Source organism: Hypanus sabinus, chromosome 12 (assembly GCF_030144855.1).
Source record: "Hypanus sabinus isolate sHypSab1 chromosome 12, sHypSab1.hap1, whole genome shotgun sequence".
Taxonomy (NCBI): Eukaryota; Metazoa; Chordata; class Chondrichthyes; order Myliobatiformes; family Dasyatidae; genus Hypanus; species Hypanus sabinus.
The window spans coordinates 84,482,891-84,504,322 of NC_082717.1; the positions used below are offsets into that span (position 1 = coordinate 84,482,891).

General features: G+C 42.3%; 1 protein-coding gene across 3 annotated transcripts in view; it reads right to left on the bottom strand.

Annotated features, from left to right (window-relative positions):
* The window catches only part of esr1 (estrogen receptor 1), a 199,325-nt gene that overhangs the window by 99,988 nt on the left and 77,905 nt on the right, over window positions 1-21,432 (bottom strand). For 2 of the 3 annotated variants that reach the window (XM_059986333.1, XM_059986331.1), the window contains exon 3: window positions 14,434-14,550. In XM_059986333.1, the coding sequence (XP_059842316.1) occupies window positions 14,434-14,550 (117 nt within the window). The remainder of the gene's footprint in view (window positions 1-14,433; window positions 14,551-21,432) is intronic. The other variant, XM_059986332.1, reaches the window with a different exon arrangement.

Here is a 21,432-nt window from a genome sequence, read left to right on the forward strand (position 1 = left end):
CCACCATTATTACCTCTACACCTTCAGTTACCCCTACATTCCCACTCGATACCTCTTCAAGAACTCATAATCCTACACCCCTCCTGCATCAAGCACTTTCACTCATTTCACACCTTTCTCATCCATTCCTCCACTCCTCACTCCTTCCTCAGGTCCTCCTGTGTTGTCACTCCATAATCACCAACTATTCAGCAGGTTTTCTTCCATTCATATTAGTCTTGAAGGATTGGTCAATGGCAGATAGTGAAACTGCAAATCTAATCAAGGTTGCATGATCTTCATGAACAACAAAGACTAATGTAAACTAAACTCTAACTAACACCCCAGAGCACACAATTCCACACATTCACTCTGGATAAGGCCATTCAACTATTTCTGTCAAAGAGCTATTCTGGATAAGGGTGTGCATCAGTAGTTCCTTTTCATGTTATGCTGGCAAGTAAAAGATCTTCACACACACGTCAATGCAGTGTAGCATTCCTGAACTGACTGAAGGGAGCTGTCACTGCCTTTAGTTGACGTCCACAAGAGGCACCTTCCCCACCACAACATCAGCCTGAAACCTTGGAACCAGAGGAAGTTGACATTCATTCCATCAAAAGATAAGTGACCCAAGCTTAGAATGAAACCGGACTGCAGCCCCCATTCACATACAGCTCGTGGGCATAAATCTATTGTATGGAAGTTGTCATGCATAACTGAAATACTCCATGTAAATCTTTAATAAGAGCACTGTCTTGGCTTTCTTTTGTACTCAACGTCTGTTTCCAAAACATTATAGCATTTATTTAAAACGTTATTATTGAAATGGTTCACTTATTACAAATAGTTTGTCAGTGTGAATACAGAGTGTGCTTTGATGTGAATGATCAAAGTGGTCTAAGAAACTTAAAGCTACTCTGTTGAGGGGATCCTGGAGAAGAAACTGGGAACAAGAGGCCGAAACAATGCAGTAATGTTCCTGTTTGCTAGCCTGGCTCTGGTCCAGCTGGAGAGCAATACCCATCCACGCCAACTGGCCTTTGAGCTGCAACGGGAACTCAGAGAGAGGAACAGCAGAAAGCTGGCATCACAGTGTGACATACCAGGCTAAGGTGGGGCATCTTAGCAACTCAGTTTCCATACAAGTCTATCCAAGGGGTAACTTATCAGGCATCACTAATTTTAATCTAACTGCTGGTGGTATATCGGAATCTTGGCTTTCCTCCTCTGGACTTGGGGGCTTCTTTCCGTCTTTAAGACACTTCTTTCATCTGGTGCCTTGGCCAAAGTTTTAAGCAGTTGTCCTAACCTCTCTCCTGACTCAGTCAAACTGCACACAGGATACATTTGTGGATCGTCTTGGGAAGCTCATCTCCATTAAAAGGTGCTACACAAACGGAAATTAAATTTGCTGATGGCAGTGCAACTAACATGGAGATCCCCAGTGGTTATCAGGCTCAATGATGTTGTGCCATTGAGAAAGATGAACAAAATCAAAGAAACTAATTATAAAGAGGACAGCAAAATGACGAGGATTACAAATAGAAATTATGATGTGGCACCAACAAAATTTAAGGCACAGCTGCTGAGGTCAAGGAATTAGTTAGAAAGGAAATGTTTAAGAAGCCAGGGTTTAGGAAAGGGGTTAGGGCTGAGTATAATTACATAAATGGGCATAGAGACACACAAAAATTTGAGGCAGAGATAGGCCATTTTTCCCTCAAGTCTGTCCCCTCCTATCAATATCACTTTCACTTTGCAATTGTTGCATGACAATTTCAGAAATCAAACAATGAAGAATGTTGAAGTTTGATGTTTTTCTTTGAGTAGATTGGTTCCATGGTTCTTCTTTGTTTTGTGGTTGTCTGTGGGGTTGTTTACTGCATACATTCTGTGATTATAAATGTACTTTGAATCTTTGAATGTTGGGGATTTTTGCACACTAAGCATACAGCTCTCTCTCTCCCCAGCTTCTTAGCAGTCGAGGGAGAGCTCAATGCCATTTTATCAGTTAAGGAAAGAGGCCATGAAGAATCAGGGCTTCAGCTTCTTAAGGAAAGACCATATCACTAACAGTTAATTCATCCCCAATACAAAAGATTAAGAGGTGAAAGAAGGGTGGAAGTAAGAGAAAGGGAAATAATCTTAAGGACAAAGTTCATGCCCAAGTTATTGGTGTACATGTGAAAACTTTGATTTGGGGACTGCCCTGACTTTGACCAGTTGCCTTTATCAGTGTTTGTTAAAATTGAGGTCAAGTAATGTGGAGCAGTGGTCCGAGGAGAGAAAGGTGGTTCATCTGGACTGGCTAGGGAGGTGAAGCTGACCAAGAAACGAGGCCGATTCTCTATTCATGAAAGCTTCCCATGTCGGCAATCACACAACCATTTTGCCAGCAGCTACAGAGGAGTTAATGATCCAAAGTACATTAGCTACTCATGGTGGTCTTCAAAGAGAGTTCAGTACGCTTTGTTCTTTGTTATAATAGAAAAGCTTTAATGACAAATGGTTGGTCCTGAGGTAAATAAAACCACATCTTTTTGAAAAAACAATTAGCAGATTACGTCAGCAACCTGTTATAATGAGACCTGACTGTATCAGAGGTTAAAATTTAACTGTAGAACACAAGCTACTTTTAAACATTAGTCCTTATCTGCCCAACCCTAGACTGAGATGAGGAGGAGGAAACTTGAAAGAATAAAAGTTGCTGACTGCTGAATTCCCCAGTTTCCATCAGGTATGCAAATACAGTGGGAAACCCTACCAAATTTGCAGGATTAAATTCAAAAAATGCAAGCTGGAGACAAAATTGTGCAAAAGCAATGCCAATTTAATAGTGATAACATGCTGAAATCGGTAGATACTGTATGTTCACAGACGGAGGTTTGGAAACAGATTTTCTCTTTCTCATACCTGGGCTTGGGAGTCATGGGCCCAACAAAAACCTTGTCCAAGCCCAGGGACTGGCCCCAGCAGGTTCCTTGCAAGTAGGGCAAGCGAGCTCTGCAATAACTTCCACAGGTAGTCCATCACTCCATCTTTCCTATTAGTAGGTCTCAGATTCCTAGACTTGGCAATATGCTTCACCCACCATTCATACTGCCTCAATTCCCTTTATACCACCTCTCTCTCTCTCGACTAAGTACCTGGAAAAAAGATGAGTTGTATGTGTGGGAAATGGTGAGCAAGAACAAGAGAGCAAATGCAAATGGCTTAACCAAAATTATATAGTCTCATACAGCATGGAGCAGACACTTCACTCAAGCTCACCCATGTTGACCGTGTTGCCTAGCAAGCTAATCCCACCAGCCCGTGTTTCCCCATAGCCCTCTAGATCTCCACTATCCATGTACTTATCTAGATGGTTTTAAATGTTGCTGACGTGCCTCCCTCAAGTACTGTTCCTGGCAGCTCACTCCAAAAATGCACCATCCTTTGCCTGAAGCTGCCCCTGATCTTCTTCATCGAATTCTCACTTCTGACCTTAATCCTGTGCCCTGTTAAACTTAATATCCCCATCGCTGGGAAAAAAGACGAGGTGCTTTCACCCTGATGATCCTCCTTATGTTGTATACCTTTATCAGGTCACACCACAAACTCCTAAATTCCAGGGAACAAAGCCCTAATCCACACAACCTCTCTTTGTAACCCAGGCCCCCAACTCTAGGCTCTCCTTCTAGTTTAATAATATCTTTCCTATAAACAAGATGACCAAAACTGTACATAAGACTCCAAGCATAGCCTCTGCAATGTCTTTTATAAACTGCAATATAACTTCCCAACTCCTTTACTCAATGTGGTGACTGATGAAGGTCAGTATGCAAAATGCCACCATCATAATGCTATCTCCCTGTGGTATTGCTTTCAGCAAACTATGCACTTACATTCCTGGGTTCCTCTGTTGCAAAACTCACCGCAGGGCCTGACCATCCACTATACAAGTCCTACTTGGGTTTGATCTCCCAAAATGCAACACCTCACATTTATTTGAATTAAAGACTATTTGGCAATCCTCAGCTCACATTCCTAGCTTATCAGAACTTTCCACATTATCTACAATACCACCTATTTTAGTATCTTCTGCAGGCTTCTTGGAGCTGCAAGTGGATCACATTCCTGACTGACAGTACAAACATGGTGGAAAGACTCAAGGACTGTGAGGTAGAGATGCTCACCACAGGATAGGCAGATATCAGTTTGCATAAACACAAGAAAGCCAGCAGAGCTGGAAATCCAAAGCAACACACACAAAATACTGGAGGAATTCAGCAGGTCAGGCAGCATCGATGCAAATGAATAGTCAACATTTCAGGCTGAGACCCCTCTTTAGGACTGAGAAGGAAGGGGGAAGATGTCAAAATAAAATGGTGGGGAAAGGGGAAGGAGGATAGTTAGAAGATGATAGGTGAAGCCAGGTGGATGGGAGTGGTCAATGGTTGGAGAAGAAGGAATCCTATAGGAGAGAAGAGTGGACCATGGGAGAAAGGCCATCAATTTGGAGGCTATTCAGATGGAATATAAGGTGTTGCTCCTCCACCCTGAGGATGGCCTGCTCTTGGCACAAGAGGAGGCCAAGGACCGACATGTCGGAACAGGAGTGGGAATCAAGATTAAGATATTTGGTCACTGAGAAGTTTCATTTACATGCTTGTTGCAGTTCAGCCTTGACCCCGAGTATGCTCATCATTTGGTAATGTTGTGACTGTGAAGCAAAGGTGAGCAGATTCCCTCATTAAAGGCTGCCATTGCCTGACACATTGGTTAGACAATGCTTGCCACTCATCAGCCCAGGTCAGAATTCTGTCCAGGTCTATCTGACAATAAATCTGCAACTGCTAATGAATATCCCCACTCCTCTCACAATGGAAAGATCATCGATGAAATAGTTTAGGACTTTGTCTGGATGAGCTGTGGGCTGAGGTGATTGACAGCTGCCAACCACATTAGCCAGTAGAGACCTTTCCTAGTGATTTTCCATTTTCAATTTTACCAAAGCCTTACAACACTAAATTAGTCAGATGCTGTGATAATGTCAAGGACAGCTGATTCCACGTCACGTCACCCTTTTGTCCACATCAAGGGAACATGAATATTATATTGAGATGAGAGGAACACCTATGATTGCATTAACAGAACACACTCAGAGCATCAATGAGTCTATAACGCTCAGATTTCCTATGCTTCAAGCTTGGTCCAAGGCTGTGATGAGGCCAGGAGCTAAGTGGTTCTAATGAGCACAACTGAGCAGATTACTGATGATTTACTGGCACCTGATAACACTGTTGCAGATTCTTTCCTGAGCAGGGTGGGAGGTGATGACAAGGATTAGACCATTCTTGTAATATTTGTGGTCAGGGCATGCCTGGCTGTTGTCCATTTTATCAGTCTGTAGCTGCAAAGGAACAACACACCTCGAAGCACCGCTAGACCTGGAGGCTGAGCATTTAAAACCATGTTGAAGGAGTCACTGAGACCAACGGCCAATACACTTCTATCTCATGGAGCAAAATGAATTGTCTGCAGAGTTCCACCATTGACAGGAAGGCATTAAGGAAAAGTCTGAAATGGATCATCGGCTAAGCACGTTTGAATGTAGGGCACATGAAGAGGTATTGATTGAAGTATCTGCACTTAGATGCTAAGCTCACCCACCATTATAGAAGAGGTGTTCTTAGGATGTTCTCCTGATCTTGGGTGATTAATAGTCTCTTAACATACATGATTGGACATAGCAGGAGGACCAATATTGTATTCACTCTTGGGTGCCCTGCTATAAGAAAGATGCCAGCAAACTGGAAGGAGTGCAGAAGAGATTATGAGGATGTTGCCTGGACTTGAGGAACCGAGTTATGAAGAGAAGTTGAGCAGGTTGGGACTTTATTCATAGGAGTGTAGGAGAATGAGGAGTAATCTTACAAAGGTGTATAAAGTCATAAAGGATATAGGTAGGGTCAATGCACACTGTCTTTTTCCCCAGGGCTGAGGAATCAAGAACTAGCGAGCATAAGCCACAGGTGAGAGAAGCAACTTTCTCACATGAGTGAGTTGTCACTATATGAAATTAGTCACCAGAGGAAGTGGTTGAGGCAGGTATATTAACAAAAATTTTTATGTACATGGACAGGTATGTGGATAGGAAAAGTTTAGTAAGTGCTACCAACTCAGATTCAGTACATTGTCTTCTGCCCTATCATAAGAAAGTTTGATAAAATGAAAATATATACTGTATTCTCTCCTTAAAGGTAAACTTTAAATTAAAGAGCTGGAAATGATTGCTTTCATTAACAATTATTAATTTGGCATCACAACTACATAGAGATATAATGCAAAACACCACTCACTCTCTCTCTCTCTCTCTCCTTTCTCTCCCTCTCCCTCTCTGACTCTGTCTCTCTCTATTTCTCCCTCTCTCTCTCCCTCTCTCTCCCCTCTCCCCTTCTCTCTCCGTCTTTCTCTATTTCTCCCTCTCTCTTTCTCCCTCTCCCTCTCCCCCTTTCTCTCTATTTTTCTCTCTATCTCTCTCTCTCTCTCCAATTTCTCTCCACTTCACCATGCCACTCTCTGTCCCTCACTGTGCACTTTGGTCCCCTTCTCCTTTCATTATCTTCCGCTCATCCCTGAGCTACATCAGCCCAACTCCAGCCCCTTGGCTTTTCTCAGTATTACTTCTTCCAGTGTGAGCCATCTGAGTCGAGAGGTCCAGCAGCTCTGCTGGTCCAGCTAAAGCAGCTTTAGAAAGGAGGCTGCTATTCCAGTGAATGAGCTAGCTCGCACTTCAGCCCTTTTTTTAAATCTTAACAACAGCCATAGGAGAGGAGGCATGCAAATAAACTCAAAAGGCAAAGAACACTCAATACATGATTGTACCCACAACAAAAGGACTGTATAAAAACCGAGTTCACCCCCAGCTATTTGATATCATATTTTAAAAGTGCTGTGCTTCTAAATTCCTTAAAGATCAGTGAAAAACATGTTACAAGGAGAATGAGACCATGAATTAATCAGTCCCCTTCTGAACTGAGCTAACATAGAACCAACTCTGCAGTACATGCACAGGTGCAGTAGCTTAGTGGATAAGTGTCTGGACCAGCGAGGCACAAAATTGGATGAGAGGACAAATTCCACATGGCAGCTGGGTAATTCAAGTTCACATACTTAAATAAATCAGAAATAAAAACCTGTGTCCATGAGCAAACACTACTCGCCACACCGTCATAAAAATCTGTAGAGTTTCCACAGTTAATTCCACTACAGTGTGAAATGGAATGATTATCCCAATCAGCATGATCTCACTGAATGTGGGAGCCAGGTCAATTGGTCTACGCCTGCTCTCAATTTGTAAGCTTCTATGTCCAGTTAACCCACTGTGGTTTTGAACTGTCTAGAAATTCAGGAGATGCTCTTTTTACATCAATGAGGAGGATGCTGCCGTGATCTTTAGCAGGGCTTAAACAATTGACGACTGCATGCCGGTATCTAATATACCTTCCTCCTTGTTTACAAAAATGAGAGAACAGAGTCAAGCAAAGCAAAAAAAAACTGCAAATGTTGGGAGTCTGTAAACACACAGGAGGTTAAGTAGCATCTGTAGGAAATGAAACAGGCAACTTTTTGGACCCTGCATCAGAAGTTTGATGCAAATAGTGAAAGCTCTGAACTTAATTTTTCAATGCTTTATAGCCACAAGCATGGCGCCAGAGGGTTAAAAGAACCTTGGTATCATGGATTAAAAAGGGGGCAATGATTAATTATAGACCAGTCAGATTATCAGCACTGGTGGGACAGAGGTCCTGAAAGACACAAGTTACCAATTAGGAGGGGACAGGTTAAGGAACTTGTCATGTCTGACTTTGGATTGCAGCTTTTAAGTTGGTGATAAGAAGAGGTCAATGCAGTCTACATGGATTCAATCAAGGTGTTTGCCAAACTCCCATATGGCAAGGATCCAGAATGTAAAAGCCAAAGGTCCAAAGGAAATTGGTAAGTAAAATCTGAAATCTATTTAGTGGGAGAGAACAAGGAGCAATGGCTGAAAAATGGTTTAATGGCTAGTTGGCACTGGGATTCCATAGGACCAGTGACAGAAATCTTGTATATTGTAGCACACATTGACTTCAAAGTAAGGGAGCATAAGTTAAATAGAGTGCAAAGGAGGACAACATTTACAGACTGTATATTGGTGAAAGAAAGTGCTATGAGTTTCATGCAGACATCAGTGTCCAGATCAAGTGGGCAGAAAGGTGGAAATGGAATTGAACAGAGAGAAGTTCAACCCATAGAGTGAGGTGGTTCATTCTGGTAGGTCAAATATGATGGCAGAATATAGTATTAATGGTAAGACTCTTGGCACTGTGGAGGATCAGAGGGATCTTGGGGTCTGAGTCCATAGGAGGCTCAAAGCTGCTGTTCAGATTGACTGTGTGATTAAGTAAGTGTACGGAACATTGGCTTCCATCAATCGTAGAATTGAGATTAGGAGCCGAGAGGTGATGTTGCAGCTATATAGGACCCTGGTCGGACCCCACATAGTACTGTGCTCAGTTCTGGTCGCCTCACTACAGGAAGGATATGGAAACAATAGAAAGGGTGCAGAGGAGATTGACAAGGATCTTGCCTGGATTGGGGAGCATGCCTTATGAGACTAGGTTGAGTGAGCTCAGCCTTTTCTCCTTGGAGTAACGGAGGATGAGAGGTGACCTGATAGAGGTGTATAAGATGATGAGAGGCATTGATCGTGTGGATAGTCAGAGGCTTTTTCCTAGGGCTGAAATGACTAGCACGAGAAGACACAATTTTAGGGTGCTTGTAAGTAGGTACAGAGGAGATATCAGGGGTAAGTTTTATGATCTAGAGATCCTTAATGATATACTGTAGACAGAGAGTGGTGAGTGCATGGAAAGGGCTGCTGGTGACGGTGGTGGAGGCGGATACGATAGGGTCTTTTAAGAGATTCCTAGATAAGTACACGGAGCTCAGAAAAATAGAGTGCAATGGGTAACCCTAGGTAATTTCTAAGGTAATGACATTTTCGGCACAGCTTTGTGGGCCGAAGAGCCTGTATTGTGCTGTAGGTTTTCTATGTTTCGAAGTGTGAAGTTATATCATTGAGAAGGAAGGGCATGGCAGGAAAATATCAACGAGTGTCGAGGGATCCTGGAAATACTCACAGATATTGAGTGCCATGGAGTTTGAATATTATGTTATTAGGAGAACCTTAGGGAGATATTAGTCATGATATGAATCATGCTGAATGATATACTTGCTTTCCAGTTCTTAGGATTTCAATGTCACTGAAGGATCCTGTGTAGGACCTGCAGACTCTTGTCACTTTTAGATAATAGGCAATAAACAATAGGTGCAGAAGTAGACCATTCGGCCCTTCGAGCCTGCATCGCCATTTTGAGATCATGGCTGATCATCTACTATCAATACCCGGTCCCTGCCTTGTCCCCATATCCCTTGATTCCCCTATCCATAAGATACTATCTAGCTCCTTCTTGAAAGCATCCAGAGAATTGACCTCCACTACCTTCCGAGGCAGTGCACTCCAGACCCCCACAACTCTCTGGGAGAAGAAGTTCTTCCTTAACTCTGTCCTAAATGACCTACCCCTTATTCTCAAACCATGCCCTCTGATACTGGACTCTCTCAGCATCTGGAACATATTTCCTGCCTCTACCTTGTCCAATCCCTTAATAATCTTATATGTTTCAATCAGATCCCCTCTCAATCTCCTTAATTCCAGCGTGTACAAGCCCAGTCTCTCTAACCTCTCTGCGTAAGACAGTCCAGACATCCCAGGAATTAACCTTGTGAATCTACGCTGCACTTCCTCTACAGCCAGGATGTCCTTCCTTAACCCTGGAGACCAAAACTGTACACAATACTCCAGGTGTGGTCTCACCAGGGCTCTGTACAAATGCAAAAGGATTTCCTTGCTCTTGTACTCAATTCCCTTTGTAATAAAGGCCAACATTCCATTAGCCTTCTTCACTGCCTGATGCGCTTGCTCATTCACCTTCAGTGACTGATGAACAAGGACTCCTAGATCTCTTTGTATTTCTCCCTTACCTAACTCTATACTGTTCAGATAATAATCTGCCTTCCTGTTCTTACTCCCAAAGTGGATAACCTCATACTTATTTTGGGGTAGGATGGGCTTCTGAGATCAAGACAAACCTGAGCACATACACAACTGCAAACTGTTGTATATGTATGGGGAACAAATTGGCTAGAGGCTCACAATTGCTTGGTGCAGCATGCATGCAAGTCCTGTATTAAAGCTTCATCAGGTTAGCACTCCTTTGCTGTTGCTGCTCATAACATACTTTTCTACATCCTCAATGAACTTTAACATCGGCACTGGCCAAATGAGAAATATGTACTAGTTAACTAGACACTGCTGATGACCCAGTGTCTTAATGGATTCCCAGCTTTTAGTTGCTAGTCTAATCAAAGTTTACTCGTGGGCACGGTTTGTGTACCACACAATGATAGGTACCCTCAGCATGAAAGTGGCACCTTGTCTCCCCAAAGTCCGAATGGTGGGCACTCCAGCAGTGCATTCAGGTGGCCTGAGGATGAGATCGAGTTGCTCAGCAACAGTCTTGCCCAAAATGCTGCCTGACCTACAGAGTTCCTCCACAATTTTGTGTGTTGCTCTGGACTTGAAGCATCTGCAGAACTGCTCGTGTTTACAGTAGTTTGCCAGTTCAGAATCTGGGTTCTGGTTAATTATTACAGGTTGAGGGTCACATATATTCCCAAGCAGATCAGGACTACAGATCTCTATATCATAAAGGACATACAGGTCTGAAGGTGTTATATTTGAATGCACACAGTACAGGGAATAAGGTAGATGAACTTGAAGCACAGTTACAGATGCATGATGTTGAGGGAATCACTGAATCATGTTTGAAAGAAAATTATAGCTGGGAGCTTAACATTCAAGGATGCACATTATATCGAAAGGACAGCCAGGTAGGCAGAGGGGATGGGGTGACTCTGTTGGTAAAAAAATCAAATCAAATCATTAGAAAGTGTCATAGGATCAGAAGGTGTTGACTCATTGTAGATAGACCTAAGAAACTGCAAGAGTAAAAAGACCCTGATGAGAATTATATACAGATCTCCAAATAGTAGCAAGGATGTGGGCTAGAAATTACAACAGGAGATAGAAAATGCATGTTCAGTAGAACAGGGTGATCTAGGAATAATGATGCATAGTTCCCTGAAGGTGGAATCTCATGTGGATAGGGTGGTGAAGAAAGCTTTTGGTATGCTAGCCTTTATAAATCAGAGCATTCAGTACAGGAGTTGGGATGTAATGTTAAAATTGTACAAGGCATTGGTGAGGCCAAATTTGGAGTATTGTGTACAGTTCTGGTCACTGAATTATAGGAAAGATGTCAACAAAATAGAGAGAGTACAGAGGAGATTTACTAAAATGTTACCTGGGTTTCAGCACCTAAGTTACAGAGAGAGATTGAACAAGTTAGGTCTTTATTCTTTGGAGCGTAGAAGGTTGAGGGGGGACTTGATAGAGGTATTTAAAATAATGAGGGGGATAGATCGAGTTGCTGTGGATAGGCTTTTTTCATTGAGAGTAGGGGAGATTTAAACAAGAGGGCATGAGTTGAGAGTTAAGGGGCAAAAGTTTAGGGGGAACACGCCGGGGAACTTCTTTACTCAGAGAGCGGTAGCTGTGTGGAACGAGCTTCCAGTAGAAGTGGTAGAGGCAGGTTCAATTTTGTCATTTTAAAAAAAATTGGATAGGTATATGGACAGGAAAGGAATGGAGGGTTATGGGCTGAGTGCAGGTCAGTGGGACTAGGTGAGAGTAAGCGTTCAGCACGGACTAGAAGGGTCAAGATGGCCTGTTTCTGCTCTGTAATTGTTATATGGTTATATGTCAAAAGGGCAATGTTACGATAGTCAGGGGGTATTTCAATATGCAGGTAGATTGGAAAATTCAGGATGCTGGATCCCAAAAAGGAGTATTTGTAGCATGCCTACAAGTTGGCTTTTTAGAGCAGCTCATGGTTGAGCCAGTAGGGGAATCAGCTATTCTAGATTGGGTGTTGTGCAATGAACTAGAATTAATTAAAGAGCTTAAGGTAAAGGAACGCTTAGGAATCAGTGATCATAATATGATCGAATTCACCCTGAAACTTGAGAAGGAGAAGCTAAAGTCAGATGTATCAGTATTACAGTGGAGTAAAGGGAACTACAGAGGCATGAGAGAAGAGCTGGTCAAAATTGATGGGAAGAGGACACTGGCAGAGATGACAGCAGAACAGTAATGGCTGGAGTTTCTGAAAGCAATTCAGAAGGCGCAGGGTAGATATATTTCAAAGAAGCAGGAGTATTCTAAGGGCAGGATGACATAACTGTGGTTGACAACAGAAGTCAAAGCCAACATAAAAGCCAAATAGAAGGCATATAACAGAGCAAAAATCAATGGGAAGTTAGAGGTTTGGAGAAGCTTTTAAAAACCAACAGAAAGCAACGAGATAGGTCTTGATGAAGGAACAGATGGAATATGAAGGTAAGCTAGTAAATAATATTAAAGAGGACACAAAAACTTTCTTCAGGTATAAAAAGCAAACGAGAGGTGAGAATAAATATTGGACTTCTGGAAAATGATGCTGGAGAGGTAGTAATGGAGGACAAGGAAATAGTGGAAAAACTGAATAAGTATTTTGGATCAGTCTTTACTGTGGAGGACGCTAACAGTATGCCAGATGTTCGAGAGTCGGGGGCAGAAGTGAGTGCAGATGCTATTACTAGGGAGAAGGTGCTTGGGAAGCTGAAAGGTCTGAAGGTAGATAAGTCCCCTGGACCAGATGGTGTACACCCCAGAGTTCTGAAAGAGGTGTCTGAAGAGACTGTGAAAGTATTAGTAATGATCTCTCAAGAATCACTAGATTCTGGCATGGTTCTAGAAGACTGGAAAATTGTGAATATCTCTCTATTCTTCAAGAAGGGAGAGAGGCAGAAGAAGGGAAATTATAGACCAGTTAGTCTGACCTCAGTGGTTGAGAAGATGTTGGAGTCGATTGTTAAGGATGTGACTTTGGGGTACTTGGAGGCACATGAAAAAATAAGCCAAGGTCAGCATGGTTTCCTCAAAGGAAAATCTTGCCTGACAAATCTGATGAAATGGCAGAGTCGAATAGCCTGATTCTGCTCCTGTATCTTATGGTCTTATGTACAGTAGTGAACCAGATGGTATTTTATAACAATTCCCTAAGCATTACTGGCACTGGTGTCCTAGGAAAGGTGCATAGGAAACCCTTTTTTATGCTACAGACATCTCCCATTAACCAAAAGGTCCATGGACCTCAGGTTGGGAGCCCCTGCTTTAGAAGAAAAAAGGCCAACCATAAGAAAATAGGATGAGTTCTAATAGACAACTTGGTTAGCATAGATATGTTAGGCCAAAAGGCCTATTTCCATGTTATGTGACTTTAATAGTTTCCCCAGCCGTGGTGGTAGGATTTTAACTCATATTTCTTCATCTTTAGTCCTCTTAGTAATTAGTGCAGTAAATTTACAACTATTCTCATGACCCATAAGGCATGACCATCTGACTTGGATGTTATCCTGTGAGCAAAGGCTTATAAGTCACACTAGAGCTTGATCAACTTTTGAAGACCCTGACCTGGAGTTACACTATGACTTCTTTGTGGGAGTGAGACCTGCTCTCAGGGCTTCACGACCGGCTGCTTTTGATACCCCAAGGACGTGGCCTGAAAGACCAGCGTACCAGATTTACATGGTTCTGGAGACTGACTGGGGCATCGTGGGAGAATGCAGAACATTGAGAGCAGTGGGTTAGTTGCCGGCTGTGTGTCTGGGGACCTGGACTTCAGGGCCGATTCTCTGGGCACAGAGCTCAGAAAGAGCAACGCAACTGACCTTTAACATCATGGATTGTTTGTTATGTCTCCCCTCTCGCTGTGAAACAAGTATGCCTCCTTTTCCCCTATTAGAGAGAGAGAGAGAGCCTGTGGTATGTCAAATTACCGGGTGAACGAGTAGTCTTTGGGGTACTGCAAGTCTGTATCTTTATTGATGCTTTGCTGCACGCTTGAGTGCTCGGTTGAGGGCGCCAATGTTTTTTTGCTAGTGGGGAGAGGGGTCGTTGCCTTACTGCTGGTTGTGCATGGGAGAGGGAGCTGGGAGGAGTGCTCTTGAGGTTCTAAAGTTTAACTGTCATTCATTCTTTGGGGCATTCCTCTGTTTTCATGGATGCTTGTGAAGAAAAAGAATTTCAGGATGTATATTGTATACATTTCTCTGACATTAAATGTACCTATTGAACCTATTGAATACATTTTGTCCTGGACACCCATTCTGTCCAAAGGACTAAAAACAAAAGTCAAAACATTTCCCCTTTTACAATCTTAACACAGGTGACTCGAAAACTAAAAGGCAAAGACTACATACCACCTTTCATCATGCCCACTTCATAACATTTACGTAGTCTGCAGGCTTGGCAGCTTTTCCTCCTATTTTTGTCGATTGTGCACTGGTTAGTGGCAGGGCACATGTAGTCATTGTGTCCTGGAATGAAGGGAGAGATCACAAGTAAATGTCAACCACTCCATACTTATTTCAAGCAACACCAATAAACCCACATTTCAATGTGCCTTATATGCAGAAAGCATCCTAAGGAGCATTATCAAACACAATTCGGCACCAGGTGACTGAAGGGGATGGTCAGATACTTCATCAAAAGTTTTATCAAAGAGGTTGGTTTCGAAGAAAATCTCAAAAGGTGAGGAAGAGGGATGCAGGCAGGGAATTTCAAACATGTGAGACAGTTCTTGGACGTGGAGTGATGAAAATCAAGAGAGTAAAAGAATTCGTAATCACAACAGATCCTGCAGGTGAGGGAAAACTTGAGCAACACCAACAGACTGCTTGAGGAACTCAGCAAGACAGACAGCACCTATTGAGGGGAATATACATTTGACGTTTCAGGCCAAGACCCTTCATCAGGAACGCATAAGGCTCGAGAGGATTACAGCACCAGAGGCAGTTGCTGAGAGAAGGGGATTAACAATGGACAAGAACAGGGCTTGGAAAGAACAGGAGCAACAGGGGAATAGTGCTGAGGTTCAGGATAGCAATAGAAAATATGTACACAATCATTATCATCAGCTTCTGATTTGGGAAAAGAGTCGAAGATGCAGCATATCTTCTGTCAGTTCCCTGGTGTGCATCTGTGTTTAGGCTAATGAGATCGTTCCTTCACTCACACGTGGGAGGCCCTAACCTTTAGATTCAGCAGCATTAAGATTATTGGACAGGGACTAGAATGGGGAATTGCTACAATTTGCATTTTGAGCCTCCCGCCACTGTGCAACTTACAAAGGTCCAAACCATTTATCAGATAGAGTAATCAGGCTGGATTGTGCTAACAGCATTCAAGAGACTGCAGTCTGCAGGCATGCCTCTTTGTGCCAAATTACCAGGGTCAATATAAGCAATCGCTTCAAGTGCCCTCAATGAAGTCTCAGTACCCCACCAAGCCCACCCATAGATAACCACTGGAGAAGCATGAACCAATACATCTCTTTGCAAAATGCTATGAAACTATTTGCGGCGCATCAGATTGATACTCATTGCAAGTATACACTGTGGGTTGGGAGACGTAGCCCAGAGAGCAGAGGTGGGGGCATTTACAGCTCTGTAACCAGTGCAGTATTGGATATAACTTGCAAGCTGGAAGCCTGCTTGCAGGAACCATCTGAACCAGCTCCAGGTAGTGCTCTAGTTGTCACAAACAACATGCAGTTCTAGACCTACAAACTAGTGCAAGGCAATAGTACCAGCAAATTCCCTTCTCTTCTTGGAATCTGTACAATTTAGGTCCAACCATTCTGGATTCTCCTTCCTCAGCCAGGTAGGCCCAAATGTACTCAATATTTTCACTTTAATGTGAAATTATTTTCAATGTCCCATCACCTGCTCATTAAGCTCTCTTAAGTTTGTCTAGCTGACCGACAGCATGGTAGCGTAGTTGTTAGCGCAACCGCTTTACGGCGTCAGCAATCACCAATCAGGGTTCGATTCCTGCTGCTGTCTACGTGTAGTTTGTATGCTCTCCTCGTGATCACGTGTGTCTCCTCCAGCTGCTCCGGTTTCCTTCCAAATTCCAAAGATGCACAGTTAGGGTTAGTGAGATATGGGCATCACTTGCAGGCTGCCCCAGCACAATCCTCAGACTGTGCTGGTCGTTGATGCAAAAACAGCACATTTCACTGTTTATTCCAATGTCTTGACATGCATATTCAGTTATCAATAGCTAAATTATTGTTCTTCACCCCAAAACTGATTCTTGCCACGCTCCTGCTGTGATTTCAATGTCAGTAAAAGCAAATCCCTTTTTGGAACTGGCAAATGATGATTTGTGGAAAGACTTAAGAAATTAACTCACATGATTTCCTAATCATTGCATCAATGTCCATCCCCCCCACCCCCCATCACCACTCACCACCAACCCCAGTCAGTTTTATGATCAAAAGCTGCAAAGGTAAGGTGGGATGTAGACTGACTCCACTAATGCCCTGAAATGTCAGGGAAAAATCTTGTCGATGATTAAAGAGATAAAAATCATTCACCTTGTGTGTTGGAGATCATAGCAGTCTGGTAGAACCATACCCTACCATCTTTGAGTACTCAAAATTGTTCTTGTTTCCCTACTAAAAAAATACCAAGACTTTCAAGGACATGTTAAAAAAGGATAGATTTATAAGGATGACACCAAAACTGAGAGATGGTAATCAGGTACAGGCTGGCTCTCTTTCCTCTAGAACAAGGGGTGGGGGGAACACAAAGGATAACCTTTAAAATGATGAAAGGTATTCCATGAGGTAGATGCGGTGATGATGGTTTAACTGCGAGGAGTCCAAAACCAGGAACCATAAAGCATACTAATGACAGTCACAGGAAAATGTCTTTACCCAGGGACAGTGAGAGTGTGGAACTTGTTCCCCTGTGGAGCAGCTGAGGTAATCCATTTAAAGTATTTTACTACATCAGCAAAGCAGGAGAGAATGATGTTGACAAGTTAAGAGTGGGAACACATTCGTTAAACTGGAGGTAAACTCTGGAGAACTCAATAAAACTCACAATGCACTGGTCCGACTACTCACTCTTTGCTTGTTTTTATAACCAGCCACATGAAATCTGTGCCCTTGGGAAGAAGAGTGGATTCTCCCGAAATACTAATTATTGAACTTCATTACTAGAAGAAGCTTCTGGGTCTGTTTATAGTCATATTATTTTATAGAGTTTGGATAAACAGAACATGTCATCACAACAAAAAAAGCAGAGCTGCTGAAAGTACCGGTCCCCCTTCCAGTATTGTAGCAACTGGCATAGATTTAGAAGATCAGCCAAAATTGTGCAGTGCACAGATCCAAATTTTTAAAAAGCATGACATTTCAAGTCAATAGAGATAATAATCAAGATAGAAGACAAGTCTTCTTCTTCTGGTAAGAGCAAGCAAACTACATTGGCTATAAAACTCAAATGTAGCGACAGTACCCTGACAGAAACAAGACATCCTCGTTGTTTCCGCAGTAGACAGCTATAAAGTAGAGTAATAAAAATGTTCAAAGAATATGCCTAGAGCTGAGCACCATATCTGCTTTTAATAAAGCATCAATGAATCAGTCAGAATGACAGTAACCCGAGATAAGGAAGTTTATTCCCGTACTCACAAACTCCCCACCTTAGCACAGCAGCCATTCAGACACTTGTTTTCCTGTAAAAGGAAATCTGCGTTCAGGATTTAGGTTTTTAATAAAATGGAAATAAATAATCAATTGATGATGACAAAGGCTTCTATATCTATGCCAGTATTTCAGTTTTGATCAAGTCATTCGTATTTAATAGTGACTCCTGGGAAAGTTCCACATTAAAGTCTGAAGCAGAGAAGCCAGTGTTGTACTCTTTCTTGATTGGTGTGTCAGGGCATATTCCGGACAGAGTATATAGCAAAATATTAACTTCAGCAACCAACCTAAGACCTGAATGTGGATTGTAGGTTAAATTTGAAATGCAGCCCTGAACAACAGTGGACAGCAGGTAGTTGAAAAATGCTGATTAACATTTGTTTTGGGTGTCTGGAGTGTGGGTGAGAAGAAGGAGGTGTGAAATTCATATGTAATTCAAAGAAAGCATTGCAGATACATTGTAAATATAGAATTGTCCTTTGAACTTTAGCATATAAAATCCCATGTAATATTGAGTTGAACATGCCTCTTCCTCCAGAGAATGCACTCATCTTGTCAAATAAAAAACTGCCATTATTATACCAGCTGCATCTCTCCAACAACTTTGTTCACATTACAGCAGGTGAATGAGGTTGAAATTGCCCTTAATAAATGTCCCTGTTTCAGAATGAACCACAGCATCAGTGGCATCATTAAATATCCATGGACAATTTTCTTCTTGTCATCATCACCTTATGATCCAGCAGCAGCTAACATTGGAAGGCCATAAGACATAGGGGCAGAATTAAGCCATTCGGCCCATCAAATTTGTTCTGGCATTTGATCACAATTTTCCCAAAGCACAAGTGCACGTGATCAAGACAACAGAAGTCCTCAACTTTATTTTCTTACTTATAAAAGACTATCCTACCTATTGGGTACAGCCAGCTTCCATCAATTCCCTTACCCTGCTGTTTATCCACTCACACAACACTATCAGCTTCCCTTTAGCCCTTTTGTCACATACTTATACCACAGGGTGAGTTCCAATGGCCAATTAACATCTCTGTATTTTCTCATTTGATTACAACATATTTGATTTTTCAGCCCATGAGTACTATGGCAGCTCCCACGACAATTCCATTCCCCGTTTCTATCCCAGAAACATATTCCCTGCCACATGCCCATCAATCCCATCCTGATTCTCTCACCACCTACCCACACTATAATATGGCTCAAAGCACATCCTCTGATGCCTTGGCTAACATTCAAATCTATTAGTACCGGGAATTAGATGTACATATTCATTCTGCACAAGCTTCATGCAATCCCCTGCCTCCACGCCACTACCTGTTGCACCTCACAAAGCCAAAATACAGGGTACCATTTAAGCTACCAACCAACAAAAAGGAGGAATTCATAGCAGCTGAGAGGACAAATGAGATAATTATGTGCGAACTCCACACTCAAATAACACCAGAGGTCTGGATTGAACCCAAACTGCTAATACAACAGCACTGACTGCTAGGCCCTGAAGGGTTGACACAGGAAAAGGGCTTTGTGCTAAGTCAGCACCTTAAACAAATCAAAGTGACTTCTATCACCCTCTGAGGCTGAGAGCTCTTCCAGCATTCCGTGCTCCTTGCATGACGAGCAAATGCAGAGATACAGGTCCTAGGTGAAGTGTAGGGACTGTGGGCACTGTGAAATAATGAACAGCCCACCAAGCCCCAATAGCTGGACTGACATATGTATAAGAGTGTATATTTGCAATCTGTGGAACATGGTTAAATCCATTCAGCTCAAACATATGAACAGTTTGTAGTCCAAATAGATCTGGCTGATGGTCATAGCATCTTTAACAAAACAATATATATACATATTTTAATTTACTCATTTTTCAAGGAAATTGCCACTGGCACGACCACAGTTTATTTCCCATTCTTAAATAGCCCTTGAGAAGATGATGGTGAGCTGCCTTCATTGGAGGTTATTTCCAAAGTTCAGTTGGGTGGGTGTCAAGAATTGACATCAATGAAGAAATAAGGGTACCAAACAGTGCAGAGTTTGAGTGATGTTGGAGTTGCACCTGTCCAGGTGATACAGTCATCACGGCATGGCCATTACCTGGTCTGTTCCTGTAACCACAGTACTGATGTGATTCATCCTGTTGAGTTTTTAGTTTATAGTGACTCCTAAGGTGTTGCTGGTGGGTGACTCAACATTGCAAATGCAGTTGAATGTCTTGCTGTAGACAGTCACCTTCTGACCGACGATACTTGTCACTTCATGCCCAAATATTCATCAGGGCCCACTGCAGAGATCTGATCCAGGCAGATTCCACAATGCACTACCGAGACAGCTTCGACCTATCAAAGGCCACATAAGAGAAGCCACCAAACAGAAGTATTTCAGTCGATATAAAGAGCACATTACTTTGAATCAAGAGGTCTTGCCTGGGCTCCAATTTACTTACGTTGTGTCCAAGCATCTGTCCATTAACATCCTGTGATTTATGTGATTTTGTTATGCGTAATTTGCTATTTTGAGTCTTCTTTGAATGCAGTGGCTAAATTTCAAAACTACGTTACTTGTTGTAGAGAACTTTGGGATGTCCCAATATCATGATGGGCACTATAGAAATGCAAGACTTCTAATTTAGGATTGTACCAATGAATATGCTCCAACACCATATACAAGTTTTGCTGATGATACCACTGTTGTGGGCTGTATCAAACATGGAGATGAATCAACGTACAGGAAGGAGATTGAAAATTTGACTGAATGGTGTAGTAACAACAACCTCTCACTCAATGTCAATAAGACCAACAAACAGTAGCAGGCTTCAGAAGAGGGTAAACTGAGGTCTTTGAGACAGTAATCATTGGAGGATCAGAGGTGAAGAGGGTCAGCAACTTTAAATTCCTGGGTGTCGCTATCCTGTCCTGGATCCATCATATAAATATAATTGCAAAGAAATCACAAAGAAACCAGTGCCTCTACTTCCTTAGGAGACTGCAGAGGATCAGTATGTCATCAAATACCTTGGCAAACTGTGGAAAGTGTGCTGAATGTTGCATTACGGCCTGGTATGGGAACACCAATGCCTTAGAGTGGAAAATCCTACAAAAGGTAGTGGATTCAGCCCAGTACATCATGGGTAAAACCCTCCCAAACATTGAGCACATCTACATGAAACATTGCTGTAGGAAAGCACGATCATCGTCAAAGATCCTCACCATCCAGGCCATGCCCTTTTCTCTCTGCTGCCATCAGGTTGAAGGTACAGGAGCCTCAGGATTTGCACCAACAGGTTCAAGAACAGTTACTACCCCTCAACCATCAGGTTCTTGAACGAAAGGGGATAACTACAGTCATTTAAGAACTCGTTATTTAATGCTCGTTATTTATTGCTATTTGTTTACAATTTGCAGTTCCTGTCATTTACAGTTTGCAGACCCTGTTTACAGTTACCATTCTATAGATTTGCTAAGTATTCCTGCAGAAAAAGAATCTCACAGTTCTATGTGGTACTCTGATAATAAATTTTACTTTGAACTTTGAATTGAGAATTCCAACAGTTTCAAAACCTCAGGGACCCCAACACAACATAAATAAGGAGAAATTTCATAATCCTGCACTTTGCCTTATCAGCTGAGAAACTACTGTTCAGGTTGAATGCAGCTTGAGACAAATTCTCCCAGTCAATGTGTATACTATA